We start from the raw sequence: 17,567 nt of genomic DNA, 5'->3' as shown, positions 1-17,567 counted from the left end.
GAATTAGCAGAACTTTGTCAATACTAGAAAAAGAATCCAGATAAACTTGAAGAACAGTTATTCACGCAGCCTTTCTTAGTGAGGAAAAATAGAATTTTGACATCAGAAGACCCCATAGCTCCTTTAGACAGATTGACAGACAGATAATTTCTTACTGTTTATATTTTAAAGTATGTAGTTTGTTCTGATTATCAAAGAAATGTATGTTCATCATAGAAAACTTGGAAACTTGGGAGGGGGGGTGGAATTACTCAAAACTTTCTGAAAGTGAAAGTGTTGGTCACTCAGTTGTGTCCGACTTTTTGCAACCCCATGGACTGTAGCCACCAGGCTCCTCTGTCCATGGAATTCTCCAGGCAAGAATACTGGAGTGGGCTGCCATTCCCTTCTCTGGGGGATCTTCGTGACCCAGGGATCGAACCTGGGTCTCCTGCATTGCAGGCAGATTCTTTACCATCTAAGCCACCAGGGAAGCAAAACAAAACTTTCTACCTAAAAAAATTGTTGTTTTCAATTTGTTTGCATATGCATTATTTATTTTTATTTCATTTAGTAGTATAAGTATTTTACCAGATCATATAAAAATATTCCTTGACTATAAAATGGTAAATAGCTACACATTACTTCATCATAAAGATATATGCTATTGTACATACTTACAGTATAGCATAAGTTATTTGAGTATGGCAATAGAAACATCAAACTATAGAGTGGAAAAGAATGGAGATGTTTATTTTTCATAAACAGTCCTGGAGTTAAGGTAAGGCAGTTCCACAGTGTTAGGAACCAAACAGCCAAGTCTAGGATGAAAATCTGCTCCACTATCCCCAGGCCGTCACCTCATCTGTGATGCAAGACGGCCAATCCCTGTATCAGCGTTCCAGCCCACAGAAAAGGAGAAGGGGGAAAAGGAAGGCAAGCATCTATTAACACCCATTCTGGGGGCACCACCTAGAAATCATATACACAGCTTCTGCTCATACTGTATTGGCAGAACTCAATCATATGGCAATACCTAATTACAAGAGAAAGCTACCAGAATTCTAAGTAGCTAAAAATTCTGTAACTATGAATTTATGGGGGAAAAGAAAAGATGTTGGGGTCCATCAGGCTTTCTGCTATTCCTTTAGAGTTCTGATGTCATAGTGTAGCTTAATCACTCTCAGCAATCCTTTATCTCCTAATCTTCAGATTCTAATCTAACAGATATCTCCAAGTTTTGGAGTATAAAATATTGGTTTGGGTAATCTTACTGAATACTCTAGTCAAGATTCTGGTGGCTGGGATGAGAAATATCAGGTAAACTGTAAAATTTGGAGATTTCTTGGGATAATTTTTAATAAGGAAAATGTTATTTTAATAAGATCATTTTGAGATGTATAAATATTACATATCCTGTAAACACACACAAAAAACTATATAAATTACTATTTCCCAAATCCCATTTCAAAACATCAGTATTTCAACTTCAGATTTCTATTCCTCTGTAGCCACAGTCCTGCTGTTTCAAACAAACAAATAAACAGAAAGCGCAACATTCTGGAGAATTATGCCATGCCCATAAAATTCAGTACATAAATTCAGAGATGACAGAAGTTCACCAAAGGCCAGGTGTTTCCACCACCAGTCCAGTGACTCCTCTCAGCTTTCTACTGAAGTCCGTATCATGATAGGGTCAAATCTTTGTAAAGTGGCACTGAGAATGTGTTGATTTCACTCTTTGGCATATGCTTCTGAACTTGGCTTCCCAGATTTGAAGATCCTTAAAGGCATCCTGGATTGGGCTTCTTTAATGCTGGTCACTTCCCTCCACCCATCAATTCTGGCCCTTCCCTTTTTTCCAGAACAAAAGTAGAAATTCAGTCCTAAGTTTCCTGGCAGTTACTGTCCCTCAGCAAGTTGAGTACCCTTTTTTCTACATCTAACATAATGTACACCTATCTCCTTTGATGTTTCTCTTTCCTCTCTTGTCTCTCTGAAACTTTCCCTTCCTCTTTTTCTCACTGCACCCTCTTGTTATGCCTAAGCCAGTTGAGTGGCTCCCGATGACCATTTACCCATTGCTGATCCCTTACTCAGGGTTCCTCAGCTAAACTTCAAAAATTTAACTAATGAAGTGACCTCTAATATATTGCTTAATTTGGGGGAACTACCCATTACACTTCAGTAGCCAGTGGAACAGTGTGGTGATTTCCATGATCCAGGGATGTGATGCCCATGCAAAACACATGATAAGCAATGCCTCCAACAAGTTCCTTATAGAAAGTGCCTGATTTTAGAATATTACTAAACAATATATTGTAGAATTAACTGAAATACAGGCACTTGAAGGTTTATGGAGTCAGATCAGTAATTACAAAAATGAATTTCTCAGATCATTGGGAAAACTACCAACAAAGAAAATCTTGCTCCCCCTGAGGTGACTTTAGCACCATTTATTATTGAAATCCCACTATTTACTGAAACAAAGAATATTCTTTGCTTTTGTTTTCAGTTTAGGATGTGTGAGAATAATAAGAAGAGAATGTCCTGGAGGGTAAATGGTGGACATAATAACATAAATAGACTTGGTTCTCAAATCCATCCCTATAGAAGGAGGGAGATAATGGACCAGGGTAGCAACTGAATATGGAATGTAGAGTACGAGGAAACAGATCATCAGCTTCATAGCACCCACATGAGCTTCAGTCTGGGGATTCCAAAGAACAGTGGCACTTCTCTGCATCTTCTGTATATGTCTCTTCAAGGAATTGATTAACAAAGAAGCAGAAGTCACATTAATGATGAATTGGAGAAATGAGCTCAAGACCAAAGGAGTCACCAAAGACAAGAGTCCCTCATTGATGTCAAATACTGTGCCATTTCTCATAGTCACAAATTCAAGAGAGGGTGCCAACTGTCTGAGCATAACATACAGGAGAGTGGTGAAGACAGAAAGCAGCATACAGACCAGCAGCAGCCGGGGCATCTTGGTGGAGAGATTTCGTTTCAGCAGGAGAAACACTGAGTGTTGGTAGTTAGCAATCTTCACACAATACAAGACGTTGAGCAAGGTTACAAACCAAAGACTACTACAGTCCAAAAACATCCAACATGACAGAAAAAAATAGGATAAGGAGACTGACCTTTCCACATTTGGAGAGATGATGACAACAACATTCAGTAACAGTATAAAAAATCTGGTGATGCCCAAACTGAACAGGAGTCTGTCAGAAGAAGAGATCCTGTGGCTTTTGATGCAAGTCTTGTAACTGACCACTACAATGAAGAGATTCACAATGAGTCCTACAAAAGTTAAAATTTCAGAGACAACGACAGAAGAAAAAAAGACTATCCGAAGCATCTTTACTCATTGAGGACTCAGGAGATGCGGTGCTGATGTGGGAGCAGGGAAAATATTGTAATGTACAAGTAGGCACCAGTACCAAGCCAGAAAAGATATTTCCTATTTTAATTTCCCCACTGTGGCAAATGAACCATTAGTGGTCTAAGAGCCAGCTGCTTTTACTGAGATGCAAATCTTCCAAGGATTGTATTACTATTTCTTCATTCATATCCTGTTTTCCTTAGAAATGCCTAATTAAAACCAACAAAGTGAACCTGGGAGTCCACTTCTCTGGGAGAAGGAAAGCTAGAAGGAAAAATTACAGCAGACTCCAAGGTTATCAAAAGCAAATGACTGAATTCTGGTCCAGCATGTCTGGACTTCTCCTCATTGCAACCTCAGAATATGGTGGGAATTCCCATGCCTCGCTCCTGCACACACGCACACATACACACACACACACACACAAAACCACGGGTGGCCACATCAAACAGGCAACACAGAGTGAGCAAGCAAGGCAACAATTAAAGGAAAGGTTGTATCAGAGCAGATATTTCCACTTAACTATCTACAAAATTGATTACTACATTGAAGTAATTACGTTGAAATATTATACCTACCACATTTAAACAGAATAAACAATATAGAGTAAGATACAAGAATTACATCTTAATTGTATCACCAGCTCCAGGAGTTGGTGATGGACAGGGAAATGTGGCATGCTGCAGTCCACGGGGCCACAAAGAGTTGGACATGACTGAGCAACTGAACTGAACTCATAAGAATTAACGTTCAATACTTGAAAACCAAGGTTTGTAGTTATAAATCAAAAACATAGAGTGGATTCACAAACACAAAAACAAGAGAACTCAAGCATGATACAAAGAAAATCTTCAAACCACAAAAGGAAAAACAAAAAAGAAAAAGAAATACAAAGAAATACAAAATCAACTGGAAAACAAGGTTTAAAGCAGCAATAAATACATATCTATCAATTGTTTTTGTTCACTCAGTCATTTCAGACTCTTTGCAACCCTGTGGACTGCAGCACACCAAGCTTTCCTGTCCTTGAGTTTGCTCAAACTCATGTCCATTGATTGAGTCAATGATGCCATCCAACCATCTCATCCTCTGTCGCCCCCTACTCTTCTTCCCCTTAATCTTCCATAGCATCAGGATCTCTTCCAATGAGTTGGCTCTGCACAATAGGTGGCCAAAGATTGGAGCTTCAGCATCAGTCCTTCCAATGAATATTCAGGGTTGATTTCCTTTAGGATTGACTGGTTTGATCTCCTTGCTGTCCAAGGAACGCTCAAGAGTCTTCTCCAGCACCACAGCTCAAAAGCATCAATTCTTTGGCATTCAACTTTCTTTATGGTCCAACTCTCACATCCATACATGACTACTGGAAAAACCATAGCTTTGACAATATGACCTTTGTCAGCAAAGGGATGTCTCTGCTTTTGAATACACTGTCTAGGTTTGTCACAGCTCTTCTTCCAAGGGGCAAGCATCTTTTTATTTCATGGCTCTAGTGATTTGGGAGCTCAAGAAAAAAAAGTCTGTGACAGTTTTCATTTCTTCCCCATTTACTTGTCATGAAGTGATGGGACCAGATGCCATGATCTTTGTTTTTTGAATGTTGACTTTTAAGACAGTTTTTTCACTCTCCTCTTTCACCTTCATCAAAAGGCTCTTTAGTTCCTCTTCACTTTTTGCCATTAAGGTGCTATTATCAGCACATCTGAGGCTGTTGATATTTCTCCCAGCAACCATGATTCCCACTTGAGCTTCACCCAGCCCAGCATTTCGCATGATGTATTCTGCAATAAGTCAAATAAGCAGGGTGATAATATATAGCCTTGACATACTGCTTTCCCAATTTTGAACCAGTTTGTTATTCCATGTCCAGTTCTGATGTTTCTTGACCTACATACAGGTTTCTCAGGAGGCAGGTAAGGTGGTCTGGTATTCCCATCTCTTTAAGAATTTTTCATAGTTTGTCATGATCCACACAAAGGTTTTAGCATAGTCAGTGAAGAAGAAATAGATGTTTTTCTGAATTCCCTTGTTTTATCTATGATCCAATGAATTCTTGCAACTTGATCTCTGGTTCCTCTGCCTTTATTAAATCCAGCTTGTAAATCTGGATTTCTCAGTTCACATACTGCTGAGGCCTAGCTTAAAGGATTTTGAGCATAACCTAGCTAGCATGTGAAATGAGTGCAATTGTATGGTAGCTGGAATATTCTTTGGTATTGCCCTTCTTTGGGATTGGAATGAAAACTGATCTTTTCCACTTCTGTGGCCAATGCTGAGTTTCTAAATTTTCTGGCATATTAAGTACAGCACTTTAACAGCATCCTCTTTTAGGATCGTAAATAGCTCATCTGGAATTCCATCACCTCCACTAGCATTGTTCATAATAATGCTTCCTAAGGCCCACTTGACTTCCATTCCAGGATGTCTGGCTCCAAGTGAGTGACCACACCACTATGGTTATCTGGGTCATTAAGATCTTTTTTGCATAGTTCTTCTGTGTATTCTTGGTACGTCTTCTCAATGTCTTCTGCTTCTGTTAGGTCCTTGTCATTTCTGACCTTTATCGTGCCCACCCTTGCATGAAATGTTCCCTTGATATCTCAGATTTTCTTGAAGAGATCTCTAGTCTTTCCCATTCTATTGCTTTCCTCTATTTCTTTGCATTTCACCTAAAAGGCTTTCTTCTCTCTCCTTGCTATTCTTTGGAACTCTGCATTTGGTTGGGTATATCCTTCTCTTTCTCCCTTGCCTTTTGCTTCTCTTCTTTTCTCAGCTATTTGTAAAGCTTCCTCAGACAATCACTTTGCCTTCTTGCATTTCTTTTTCTTGGGGATGGTTTTAGTCACCATGTCCTGTACAGTGTTATGAACCTCCATCCACAGTTCTTCAGGCCCTCTGTCTGCCTGATCTGATCTCTTCAATCTATTCATCACCTCTACTGTGTAATCATAAGATATTTGATTTAGGTCATACCTGAATGGCCTAGTGGTTTTCCCTACTTTGTTCAATTTAAGCTGAATTTTGTAATAAGGAGCTCATGATCTGAGCCACACTCAGCTCCAGGTCTTGTTCTTTGCTTACTCTATAGAGCTTTTCCATCTTTGGCTGCAAAGAATATAATCAATCAGATTTCAGTATTGACCACCTGGCGATGTCCACGTGTAGAGTCATCTCTTGAGTTGTTGGAAGAGGGTATTGCTATGACTACTGTGTTCTCTTGACAAAACTTTGTTAGCTTTTGCAAGGATCATACACCATGATCAAGCTGGATTCATTCCCGGGTCACAAGGATGGTTAAACATATGGAAATTGATCAATGTGATACACCACATCAACAAAAGAAAATAAAAACTACATGACCACCTCAATAGATACAGAAAAGGCATTTGATAAAATTTAACATCCATTCATGATACAAAAACTCTTACTAAAGTGGATATCAAGGGAACTTATCTTAACATAATAAAAGCTATTTATGACAAATACATAACCAACGTAACACTCAAAAGGGAAAAGCTAAAAACCTTCCCACTAAATCCAGAACAAGAAAAGGATGTCCCCTCTCACCACTTCTATTCAACATATTATTGGAAGCCCTAGCCACAGCAATCCAACAAGAAAAAGAAATAAAGGGTGTCCAAATTGGAAGGGAAGAGGTAAAATCATCTTTATATGTAGATGACATGATACTATATATAGAAAACCCTAAGGACTCCACGCAGAAACTATTAGAACTGATAAACAAATTCAGAAAGGTAGCAGTATAGAAGATTAGTATACAGAAATCAATTGCATTTCTTTATACCAATAATGAAATATCAGAAAGGGAAAGTGGGAAAAATCCCTTTTAAAATCACATCTAAAAAACTACTTGATAAAACCAACAAATGAGGTGAAAGACTTATATACTGTGAACTATAAAACACCAATAAAGGAAACTGAAGATGATACAAACACATGGAAAGTTGTCTCACACTTTTGGATTGAAAGAATTAATAGTGTTAAAATGGCCATACTACCCAAAGCAATCTACAGATTTAATGCAGTCCCTACCAAATTACCCATGATATTTTTTCATAAAACTAAAACAAATATTAAGATTTATATGGAACCACAGAAGACCCAGAACTGCCAAAGCAACCTTGAGGGAAAAGGTAAGGGAGGGATAAATTAGGAATTTGGGATTTTCAGATGCATACTACTATGTATAAAATAAATAACAAGGACCTACTGTATAGCAGAGGGAACTATAGTCAATATCTTGTAATATAGTGGAAAAATCTGAAAGGAATATATATATATATGTGTGTGTGTGTGTGTGTGTGTGTGTGTGTGTATCTTAACCACTTTTCTATATACCAATAACTAATACAACATTGTAAATCAACTATACTTTAATTAAAAGAAAAAAGTAGTAAATGTTCCAAAAAAGAGGAAACCCAGTGTCATGCAGTAATAGGCCACATTCAGAGGTTGATACATGAAGTGGTTGAGTTCTCAGTAGCATGGAATTAAGATGTGATCATGTTAACTAGCGGAGAAGGCAATGGCACCCCACTCCAGTACTCTTGCCTGGAAAATCCCACGGACAGAAGAGCCTGGTAGGCTGCAGTCCATGGGGTCGCTAAGAGTTGGACACGACTGAGCAACTTCACTTTCACTTTTCACTTTCACACATTGGAGAAGGCAATGGCAACCCACTCCAGTGTTCTTGCCTGGAGAATCCCAGGGACGGGGGAGCCTGGTGGGCTGCCGTCTATGGGGACACACAGAGTCGGAAACGACTGAAGTGACTTAGCAGCAGCAGCATGTTAACTAGCAAGAGCAATGAGTAAGCTGGTTCTATCTGAAGTCATTTCTGAAAGGGTCACTATAGGCAAAGTGTTAACAAAATCCTTCTCCCCCTGCATGAGAATTTGACCTTCAGTTAAATATGTTATGGAGACCTCTTGCTTCCTTGAATGTGATGGATAACTCCTAGGTGTGTATCCCTTGGCTCAACCTGGAAACTAAGGCCATGAAATTATTACAAGAGAAACTGATTCTTTGAAACATGAGGCTTTTATTTTAGGGCAGCTTCTACCCTTACCTAAATGTGGATCTCTTCTCCTTGTACCTGAACTGTATAACTGGCAGCAAGGACACTGCAAAAGAAGAAGGTCTGACATTCCCCTGCTGCTGAACTGGATCCCTGAACTATACCCGTCTGAGTACACTGGTGCCAGAATGGCCTAAGACAGTCTTGTGAGTCTGACCATTTATTTATTTATTAGAGCCCAAGAAGACCCAGGGTGGATACAGTGTAGTCCTGAGTCCATACTTTGCTACTCAGTAGATCTGTAGGAAAAGTCTTAGGGCAAACAGTCAAAGCAAAAGGATGACTTGGTTTATTTGATGAAGACTTTGAAAAATTGAGTTCAGGTGTGGATAAACAGGAATTTAAAACTTTTAATTGTTTTCAAAAGAGTATCAATGCTGCTTAGGAAGAAGAAAACATTTACTAATATTTCTTAGACTTTTTTGAGTGCTTATTATGTTCCCAGGCATCATAAACCTCAGTTCATCTTTAAAACAGTTCTAAGAGGGAAATCTGATTATTCCTACTTCCAGATGAGGAAATTTTAGATCAAAGAGAGTAAGTGACTGCCAAATGTCACAGAAAATCAGTGGCTAATTTGGAAGGTCTTTTGAGACTGAGCTCTGTCTCTACACTAGGCAGCTCCTCATTGGTTCATTCATTCAGTAAATTGTTATTATCAGCCAGTCACTTTTACATTAGGTGCTAAGGAAACAGGGAAGAATCACCCACAGCACACCCTGCCTTCAAAGAACATACAGAATAGTGGGAGAGACAGACAAATAGACAATTAGATCATGTATTAGGTGCTATAACAAGGAAGAACAAAGGGTACACTGGGAGTGTTCCACAGGGGCCTTTAACACAGCTTTGAGGATTCACAAAAGGCATCCTTAAGGAGACATATAAATTAACTATTGAAGATGCAAAGGGGTTATCCAAGCAAAGACTGGGGTGAGCAATGGAGAGTCACTGCAGGATTTTAAGAGAAGAGCACCGTGATTGTATGTTCACTGCATGAAGCCCACAACCCAGTAATGTGGAAATGCTTTGCTGGAAGGGGATGGAATCGGAAAAGGAAACTAGTTAAATCATGCTTCAGGGGCTTCCCTGGTGGTCCAGTGGCTAAGACGCTGAGCTCCCAATGCAGAGGGCCCAGGTTTGATACCTGGTCAGGGAACTAGATCCCACACACTGTAAATAGGACCCAGTGACACTAAATAAACAAACAGATATTAAGGTAAATAAATAAATAAAACCTGCTGCAGTCACTCTTAAGGAATGAAATGAGTACAAATAGAGACTCAGTTCAGTTCAGTCGCTCAGTCGTTCCCAACTCTTTGCAACCCCATGAATCGCAGCACTTCAGGCCTCCCTGTCCATCACCAACTCCTGGAGTTCACTCAGACTCATGTCCATCGAGTCAGTGATGCCATCCAGCCATCTCATCCTCTGTCGTCCCCTTCTCCTCCTGCCCCCAATCCCTCCCAGCATCAGAGTCTTTTCCAATGAGTCAAATCTTTGCATGAGGTGGCCAAAGTACTGGAGGTTCAGCTTTAGCATCACTCCTTCCAAAGAAATCCCAGGGCTGATCTCCTTCAGAATGGACTGGTTGGATCTCCTTGCAGTCCAAGGGACTCTCAAGAGTCTTCTCCAACACCACAGTTCAAAAGTATCACTTCTTCTGTGCTCAGCCTTCTTCACAGTCCAACTCTCACATCCATACATGACCACTGGAAAAACCATAGCCTTGACTAGACAGACCTTTGTTGGCAAAGTAATGTCTCTGCTTTTCAATATGCTATCTAGGTTGGTCATAACTTTCCTTCCAAGGAGTAAGCGTCTTTTAATTTCATGGCTGCAATCACCATCTGCAGTGATTTTGGAGCCCAGAAAAATAAAGTCTGACACTGTTTCCACTGTTTCCCCATCTATTTCCCATGAAGTGATGGGACCAGATGCCATGATCTTCGTTTTCTGAATGTTGAGCTTTAAGCCAACTTTTTCACTGTCCTCTCATTTTCATCAAGAGGCTTTTTGGTTCCTCTTCACTTTCTGCCATAAGGGTGGTGTCACCTGCATATCTGAGGTTATTGATATTTCTCCCGGCAATCTTGATTCCAGCTTGTGCTTCTTCCAGCCCAGCTTTTTTCATGATGTACTCTGCATATAAGTTAAATAAGCAGGGTGACAATATACAGCCTTGACGAACTCCTTTTCCTATTTGGAACCAGTCTGTTGTTCCATGTCCAGTTCTAACTGTTGCTTCCTGACCTACATACAGGTTTCTCAAGAGGCAGGTCAGGTGGTCTTGTATTCCCATCTCTTTCAGAATTTTCCACAGTTTATTGTGATCCACACAGTCAAAGGCTTTGGCATAGTCAATAAAGCAGAAATAGATGTTTTTCTGGAACTCTCTTGCTTTTTCCATGATCCAGCAGATGTTGGCAATTTGATCTCTGGTTCCTCTGCCTTTTCTAAAACCAGCTTGAACATCTGGAAGTTCAGGATTCATATACTGTTGAAGCCTGGCTTGGAGAATTTTGAGCATTACTTTACTAGCATGTGAGATGAGTGCAATTGTACAATAGTTTGAGCATTCTTTGGCATTGCCTTTCTTTGGGATTGGAATGAAAACTGACCTTTTCCAGTCCTGTGGGCACTGCTGAGTTTTCCAAATTTGCTGGCATATTGAATGCAGCACTTTCACAGCATTATCTTTCAGGATTTGGAAAAGCTCAACTGGAATTCCATCACCTCTACTAGCTTTGTTCATAATGATGCTTTCTAAGGCCCACTTGACTTTACATTCCAGGATGGCTCTAGGTGAGTGATCACACCATCGTGGGTGTGTGAATAGAGACTAGCGGGTCATTTGAAAGAAAAATTTTTAGAGTACAACCAGATTTAGTGACCAAATGAATATCAAAACTGAAGGAAAAGGAAGAATCTGGGATGATTTTCAAAATTCTAGTTCACTTGAAAAAAACACAACACATATCTTTTACACAAGAAACACAGGCAGAAATAGGATTAGACATGCAAGAGATTTTAGGTGGCAGGAAGCAAAGGAAGGTGAATATTCAGATAGCAATGTAGGTCTGATACCTATAAAAAGGGAGGGAGAAGAAAGAATTGGCTAAGAAGAGCTATAGACTGCAGCACAGTTCCAAAAAAGGGTCAACCAAGCTGATGGAGAGTCCTTGGGTCAAAACTGCCTGTTGGAAGAGTCTCATGTCTCAGTGGAGCAGACCTACCTTAGTACTCCGGTCTCCATCACTGGCTGGGAGCAGTCTGCAGGAAGTGTGGCCTCAGGAGCTGGAGCCCTCAGTCAACTTTGCTCCCCAGGGCAAGAGAAGTGAGCAGTACATTTTATATTTTTTAAATTTATTTATTTTAATTGGAGGCTAATTACTTTACAATATTGTAACAGTACATTTTAATAGCTGTCAGAAAGAGAGAGCTAGAGATCACCTGGGCCAGAACCCTCTGATAAACACAGGATCCCTTCATCATACCTGAAGCATCTGTTTCAGTGATGGAGAGATGGAATACTCATTTCTGCATCTTTATTGCCCACTACATGCAATGCTTCTGAGAATAATGAATGATCTAGTACACTGGTGCAGAGTGTTAAATAAGTGTCTGTAGTATGAAAGAATGAAGTAGAATCAAGATAAGCCAGAGAGGTCAGAGAGTATCAAAAATGAGAAGCAGTTCCATGAGACACAGGGTATATAGGGGGCTCCGGTGGAATGTTTCATGAGGTACTGTCATAACTTACTGTGGATTCATGTGTTAAAGGCCCCTCCACCATACACCAAAGAACAGATGCGCTTGGTGGAGACACGTGGCCTCAGGAACAAGCTCTAGCCTGTAACTGGACTCCAAATGCAAGGACAATTCTCATTCTCATACTTTGACCCTAAGAACCTGGTCACAGTGGGGAAAAGGTATGCTCTGGTCCTTTGTGCCTGAAATGGCCAGATGTAAGAATCTTAAGGGATTTAGCAACTAAAGCTAATTTAAGGAAAACAAAACAAACCAGATGGCCACTTTCAGGGTTTCTCAAAAATGGGAGTGAGGTATTAGGTAATTCTCCCCTATGGCCTTGGACTCAGTCAGGAGAAGGCAGATTAAGTATTTCCCCTGGCGGTTTCAGAAGACCAAATCCTCTCCAAAAGAGCTAAACTTCCCTTCAGTGTGCCTCTAGCCACAAGTAAGACTCCTTTCCTCAGCAAATCACCCACTACTCAGACCCACATCCCTACTCCCACCCCAGTCTTTGATTAAGGGCAGCCAATATATTGTTGCAGTCACATAACAAAGTCTGAGCTTTCCCAGGAGTCACCTCCAGATTTCTCTGAAAGAGGAAACAGGGGAGGGGTTGGGAATGCCACACCTATGAGTCTGATTTCATTTGCTCTCATGGAGCGAAACTCTGCACTCAGCCAACTGGACTACGACAACAGACTCCTTACTGGGGAATTCCACATTTTCCATCCATACTCCAGGCTCCAGTGGAATGAACGTTAGTGGTAGCCTGAGCAAGTTTACCGGACCCACCCAACTGAATCTATTAGATTGGGGTAGGATTTAATGAAACCTCAGTAGAAAAAGGAGGAGGAAACATCCAGGAATTAGCCAAAGGCACCAAGAAACAAATAACAGCCAAGCCAAAATCTCTAATAAAATGCTATGTTCAATTAAAAGAGAAGAAAATTCCCACACCCAAGGCAGAAGGCAGGATTAAGAATTCCGGTAAAGGCTAAGGAACCAGAAAGTCAGGGCTAGGTGGAGAAGCTGTCAAAATGACCAGAAGTAAGAACAAGTGTTCAAGAGTCGGAGAGGATAAATCCAAGAGTAGGGTTCAAGGTGAACAAAGCACATATCAGTTGAGACTGCAGTTTTTCCACAGTTAAACTTCCCTGTGCTGAAAAGAAGCACAGATTTTTTAATTACAGAAATTCTCCTTTTAGAATCCTTCTATGTTAGTGAATTATGCATGAATATTAAATCATTATTTCCACTGATGATTTTTCTCTATATATTTTTAGCTTTATTTTCCCATTTGTTTCTCTCTGTGTGTCTACACCCTCTTGGAAAATTCCTTCTTCCTCCAAATTAAATTTTTATTAAGAAAAAAATTATCATTTTAAGTTTCAATAGATATCTTTTTGAAAGAGAACTTGATGTCAGAATTAGGAATTTTCCTAGCACCTCCAAGAGGCAAATATCAATTTGAAAGCAAACAATACAGACCAAAAGACATTTTATTTCTATAATTTTGAAAATGAATGTATAAATCAGAACCTGAAAACTCACTTTGGGCTACATATGTCAAAGTGCTAAGAGATGTGTTAATTCTTCATGCTATGTCAGAATGTAACCTCTTTCACAAAACAAGAACAAAAATAATAATAGCAGTATTTACTGATTTACTCCATGTGGGACTCTAGTTTTCATGTGTTGATTCACTCATTGCTTTCAACAATCTATCAAGAAAATACTATTTCTATTTTACAAATTGTTGTTGTTCAGTTGCTAAGTTACATCCAACTCTTTATGACCCCAGGGACTGCAACATGCCAGGCTTCCCTGTTCTTCACTATCTTTCTGAGTTTGCTCAGACTCATCCATTGAGTTGGTGATGCCGTTCAAACATCTCATCCTGTCACCCCCTTCTCTTCCTGCCCTCAGTATTTCCCAGCATCAGGATCTTTTCCAATGAGTCAGCTCTTCGAATCAGGTGGTCAACGTACTGAAGCTTCAGCTTCAGCATTAGTCCTTCCAATGAATATTCAGGGTTGATTTCCTTCAGGATTGACTGGTTTGATCTCCTTGCAGTCCAAGGGAGTCTCAAGAGTCTTCTCCAGCACCACAGTTCACAGTTCAAAAGCATCAATTCTTCAGCGCTCATTCTTCTTTACAGTCCAACTCTCACATCTGTACATGACTTCTGGAAAAACCATACCTTTGACTATATGAGGAAAGTGAAATAGAGAGAGGTTAAGAAACATCCCCAAAGTCACTCAGTTTGTTAAGGTCTGAGTCAGGATTTGAGCTCAGGCCATCTGGTCTATGTTTTTAGCCACAAAACTTTATACCTGAGAGCTCCATTAGTGAAAGAAATCCAGATTTAGAGTTGCCATGTGTCCTAAATATGTTTACAAGTTTGAGATCTCAAGGAATAATATTCTCACTGACTTGTCAGCACTGCTCAGTGACAGGAAGGAAATCAAAGTCTCCATAATTTTATTAAAATAAAAGTGATTACATTTAGAAAAACCACTTATTTCACATAAAACTCTGACATTTTAAAAACAGATACGCATCTTGGATATTTTGACCAATCTAAAAAATTAAAAATTACTTGAAAATTTGCTTCAGCAAAATGATAAAGGAAAGCAAAGGACTATTGAAATTAGAGTAAAATGACTTAACCAGCAGACTGGATTGGAACCTAGTATCCAAGGGTCTTGACTTGCATTTCTCTGGTTGTCAGTACATAATGGATTTGTGGAAGCAGGTCTCCTGTGGTGACCACTGCAGCGGCACACTTCACTGTTACAGTAACAGCTTCACCGCCTGCAGATTTCCTTCCTGGTCAGTTGCTCAGTCATGTCTGACTATTTGTGACCCCACGGACTGCAGCACGCCAGGCTTCTCTGTCCATCACTATCTCCCTGAGTTTTCTCAAACTCATGTCCATTGAGTCAGTGATGCTATCCAACTGCCCCCTTCTCCCCTAATTCTGATATAATCCTGACACAATATGCTGTGCTGAAATGACAGCACACAGTCTTCTGAATCTCTAAAACCCTGTGAAGTCATTATCATAGTCTGCATTTTTAAATGGGGCAAGACAGAGTCAAACAGGTAATTAAAGTAACTCCCCTAAGGCCAAAAAAAAGTCTTGGAAAATGGACTGAAGCAGAATTCAAACACAAGCCTGTGGGACTACAGTGCTTTTTCGCTCTCTCCCCTCTAGTTCACTACATCACTGTCAGTATAAACTTGAACTTAAAAGCTAGTAATCAGCTCATTATGTTGAGTTGATACTTATTAAAATAAAACTCCTTGTCTACATATTCCAAAGACTATTTCAGCCTCTTCAAAGCAACCATAAAAGGAGAGGCCATGAGAAGCGCCCCCGAGGGGAACAGGATGAAGCAGTAGTTACAGAATTGGTGCCACAGGAGGGTGAGGAAGAGCCCTGTGATCCTGGCTAAGGACTCCTAGGTCTAAGGACTCCTAGGCTCCCTCCCACACCCCACGATGCTCTATGGATAAACAGATCCCTTGGATCCAGGCTTCAGACAACCAGGCTCACACCGGAGCATCGCCACAAACATCTGCTTCAGCTTACTATTTCCCAGAATGAGAACATAGGAGTGGCCAGCAAGATATAACATTGCAATTACTTCTCCAATCTTTGCAATCATCTTAGTTGCTGGTAAGAAATAACTGGATGTTAAAACATAAAAGGAAAGATAGTAGAGTAGGAAGAGAAAGAGGAAGGAGAGGATGACTCTGATGGCCCTCCTGTGGGCCTCGGTACTGAGATCTCTGGAGCTGGCACAGTCTTGATGCATCTGCCGCATATGCCTCCCCAGGGAGAGGATAAGCAGAAAGTAGGAGATTAGCGATATGACTAGGGGAGGGAGGTCCCACAGAGTCCCAAGAACATGGATCAGTTTATATTCTTTTTCTTTCTTTGTAAAAAGTTCAGTCATATTCCCGGTTCTATCAATTCCACCAAGAACAGAATAGATCTTAAATTCCCGGATCAGAGAGATGGCACTGCAACATGATAACAGCAGGGTACTCAACAGCATCCATACAACCACCCTGGAAACTCTCCATTTGAGCCACAGGAACATAGGATGGGAGAAACTGGCCACTTTCAGGCAGTAGAAGACACTGAGACAGGTGGTAAGCCAAATGTTCAGATGGTTTGTAAATGTCCAGAAAACATCAATAATTTGCATGATTATCCCTTCATCATGTAGTTTGGGAGAGAACACCAGTAAAATACCATCCATCAAGAGAATCCACAGCAAAACAATCCTGGAGACAGCCAGGTTAGTGATAACGAAGTCATGCAAAGAGATCCTCTTGCTCTTGAACCAGCTGCTGCCATTGACCCACCCTATGAAACCATTCCCCAGCATTCCCAGGATGAACTGAATGGTGGTCAGAACCAGAAACCCCATATTGCTGAGTCTCAACATGTTTGCTGTTCAGCAGACCTGATCTTTGTTCTTTCCATTGAGAAACATTCTCTTGCTGATTTGAAATTCCTGTTAATCACCTCTACCTGCTGCTTCTCTGTACCTGTCTCTTATCTCTGCCCAGTTTGGTCTGTTGTAGACACAACACAGCAAACCTTCTCCTGGCTCTTTCAGGTTAGTCTGTCCTCTTTAGAGGATGACTTGGTTTGTCACATCCCATCTACGATCTAAACTCAGAAGCTCTTTGCCAAAATGCAAATAGAGTAGTGTCCAGTGTCACACAGAGAAGAAAGAGATGAGTCACAAAGAAGATGGAGGATTTGGGCTCCATTTCAAAGGTGGTAGGGCTCTGAGTGGAAAGTGGAATGCAAACCCAGAGTGGAAAGGTGGGTCACCAGAAGGGTCACACAGAATCACTCAGGAGGAACGACTCAGGGACACATACAAAAGGGGGAAATATCAGAATTTCACCATATGGCACTATCACAATCATCCTGGAGGGAGGTTTACATTCATAAAACAGGAAAAATTCAGAGTCAATGGTCCTGGATCAGAATTAAATGGAGTGCCTCTTAGTGCCTCTTTCCTTGTTTTCTTAGAGTATGCTTCACATGAAGGGGCTACAAGCTCATCTCTAGGGAGTCACGACATCGGAAATTCTTCAGTACCTGAATGTTTAAATGATAACAATAATGAAGTATCGTAAAAGCTGCTCAAAGGATGGATTTTTTCAGAGCGCCTGACCACTGTATTGACATGTCAGCAATAATTCAGGCTAACCAAAAAAACATATAGACACTCTCTGTGAACCAAAACAGTGCCTTACAAATTTCCCAGGACAGTGTGCTTCCATGTATATCTCATTAGCTGGTGACCAGAATTCAATTTC

General features: G+C 40.4%; 2 protein-coding genes across 2 annotated transcripts; both read right to left on the bottom strand.

The window, feature by feature from the left end:
* Positions 1-2,413: 2,413 nt before the first annotated feature.
* On the bottom strand, positions 2,414-4,743 carry TAS2R4 (taste 2 receptor member 4). Its single transcript, XM_061415418.1, has one exon. It carries the CDS (start codon positions 3,341-3,343, stop codon positions 2,453-2,455), a length of 891 nt encoding a protein of 296 aa, XP_061271402.1. The 5' UTR covers positions 3,344-4,743; the 3' UTR covers positions 2,414-2,452.
* A 10,984-nt stretch (positions 4,744-15,727) lies between these two features.
* Positions 15,728-17,206, bottom strand: TAS2R3 (taste 2 receptor member 3). Its single transcript, XM_061415471.1, has one exon. The coding sequence runs from the start codon at positions 16,676-16,678 to the stop codon at positions 15,728-15,730; it is 951 nt and encodes a 316-aa protein (XP_061271455.1). The 5' UTR covers positions 16,679-17,206.
* Between the last annotated feature and the right edge of the window lie 361 nt (positions 17,207-17,567).

This window comes from Bos javanicus, chromosome 4, assembly GCF_032452875.1.
Source record: "Bos javanicus breed banteng chromosome 4, ARS-OSU_banteng_1.0, whole genome shotgun sequence".
NCBI classification, from domain to species: Eukaryota; Metazoa; Chordata; class Mammalia; order Artiodactyla; family Bovidae; genus Bos; species Bos javanicus.
The sequence above is the reverse complement of the archived record's forward strand: the minus strand, read 5'-3'. Positions and strand labels throughout refer to the sequence as shown.

What these genes read in the sequence shown, in the direction of transcription:
- TAS2R4 (XM_061415418.1), bottom strand. Translation starts at nt 3,343, where the DNA reads ATGCTTCGGATAGTCTTTTTTTCTTCTGTCGTTGTCTCTGAAATTTTA.
- TAS2R3 (XM_061415471.1), bottom strand. Translation starts at nt 16,678, where the DNA reads ATGTTGAGACTCAGCAATATGGGGTTTCTGGTTCTGACCACCATTCAG.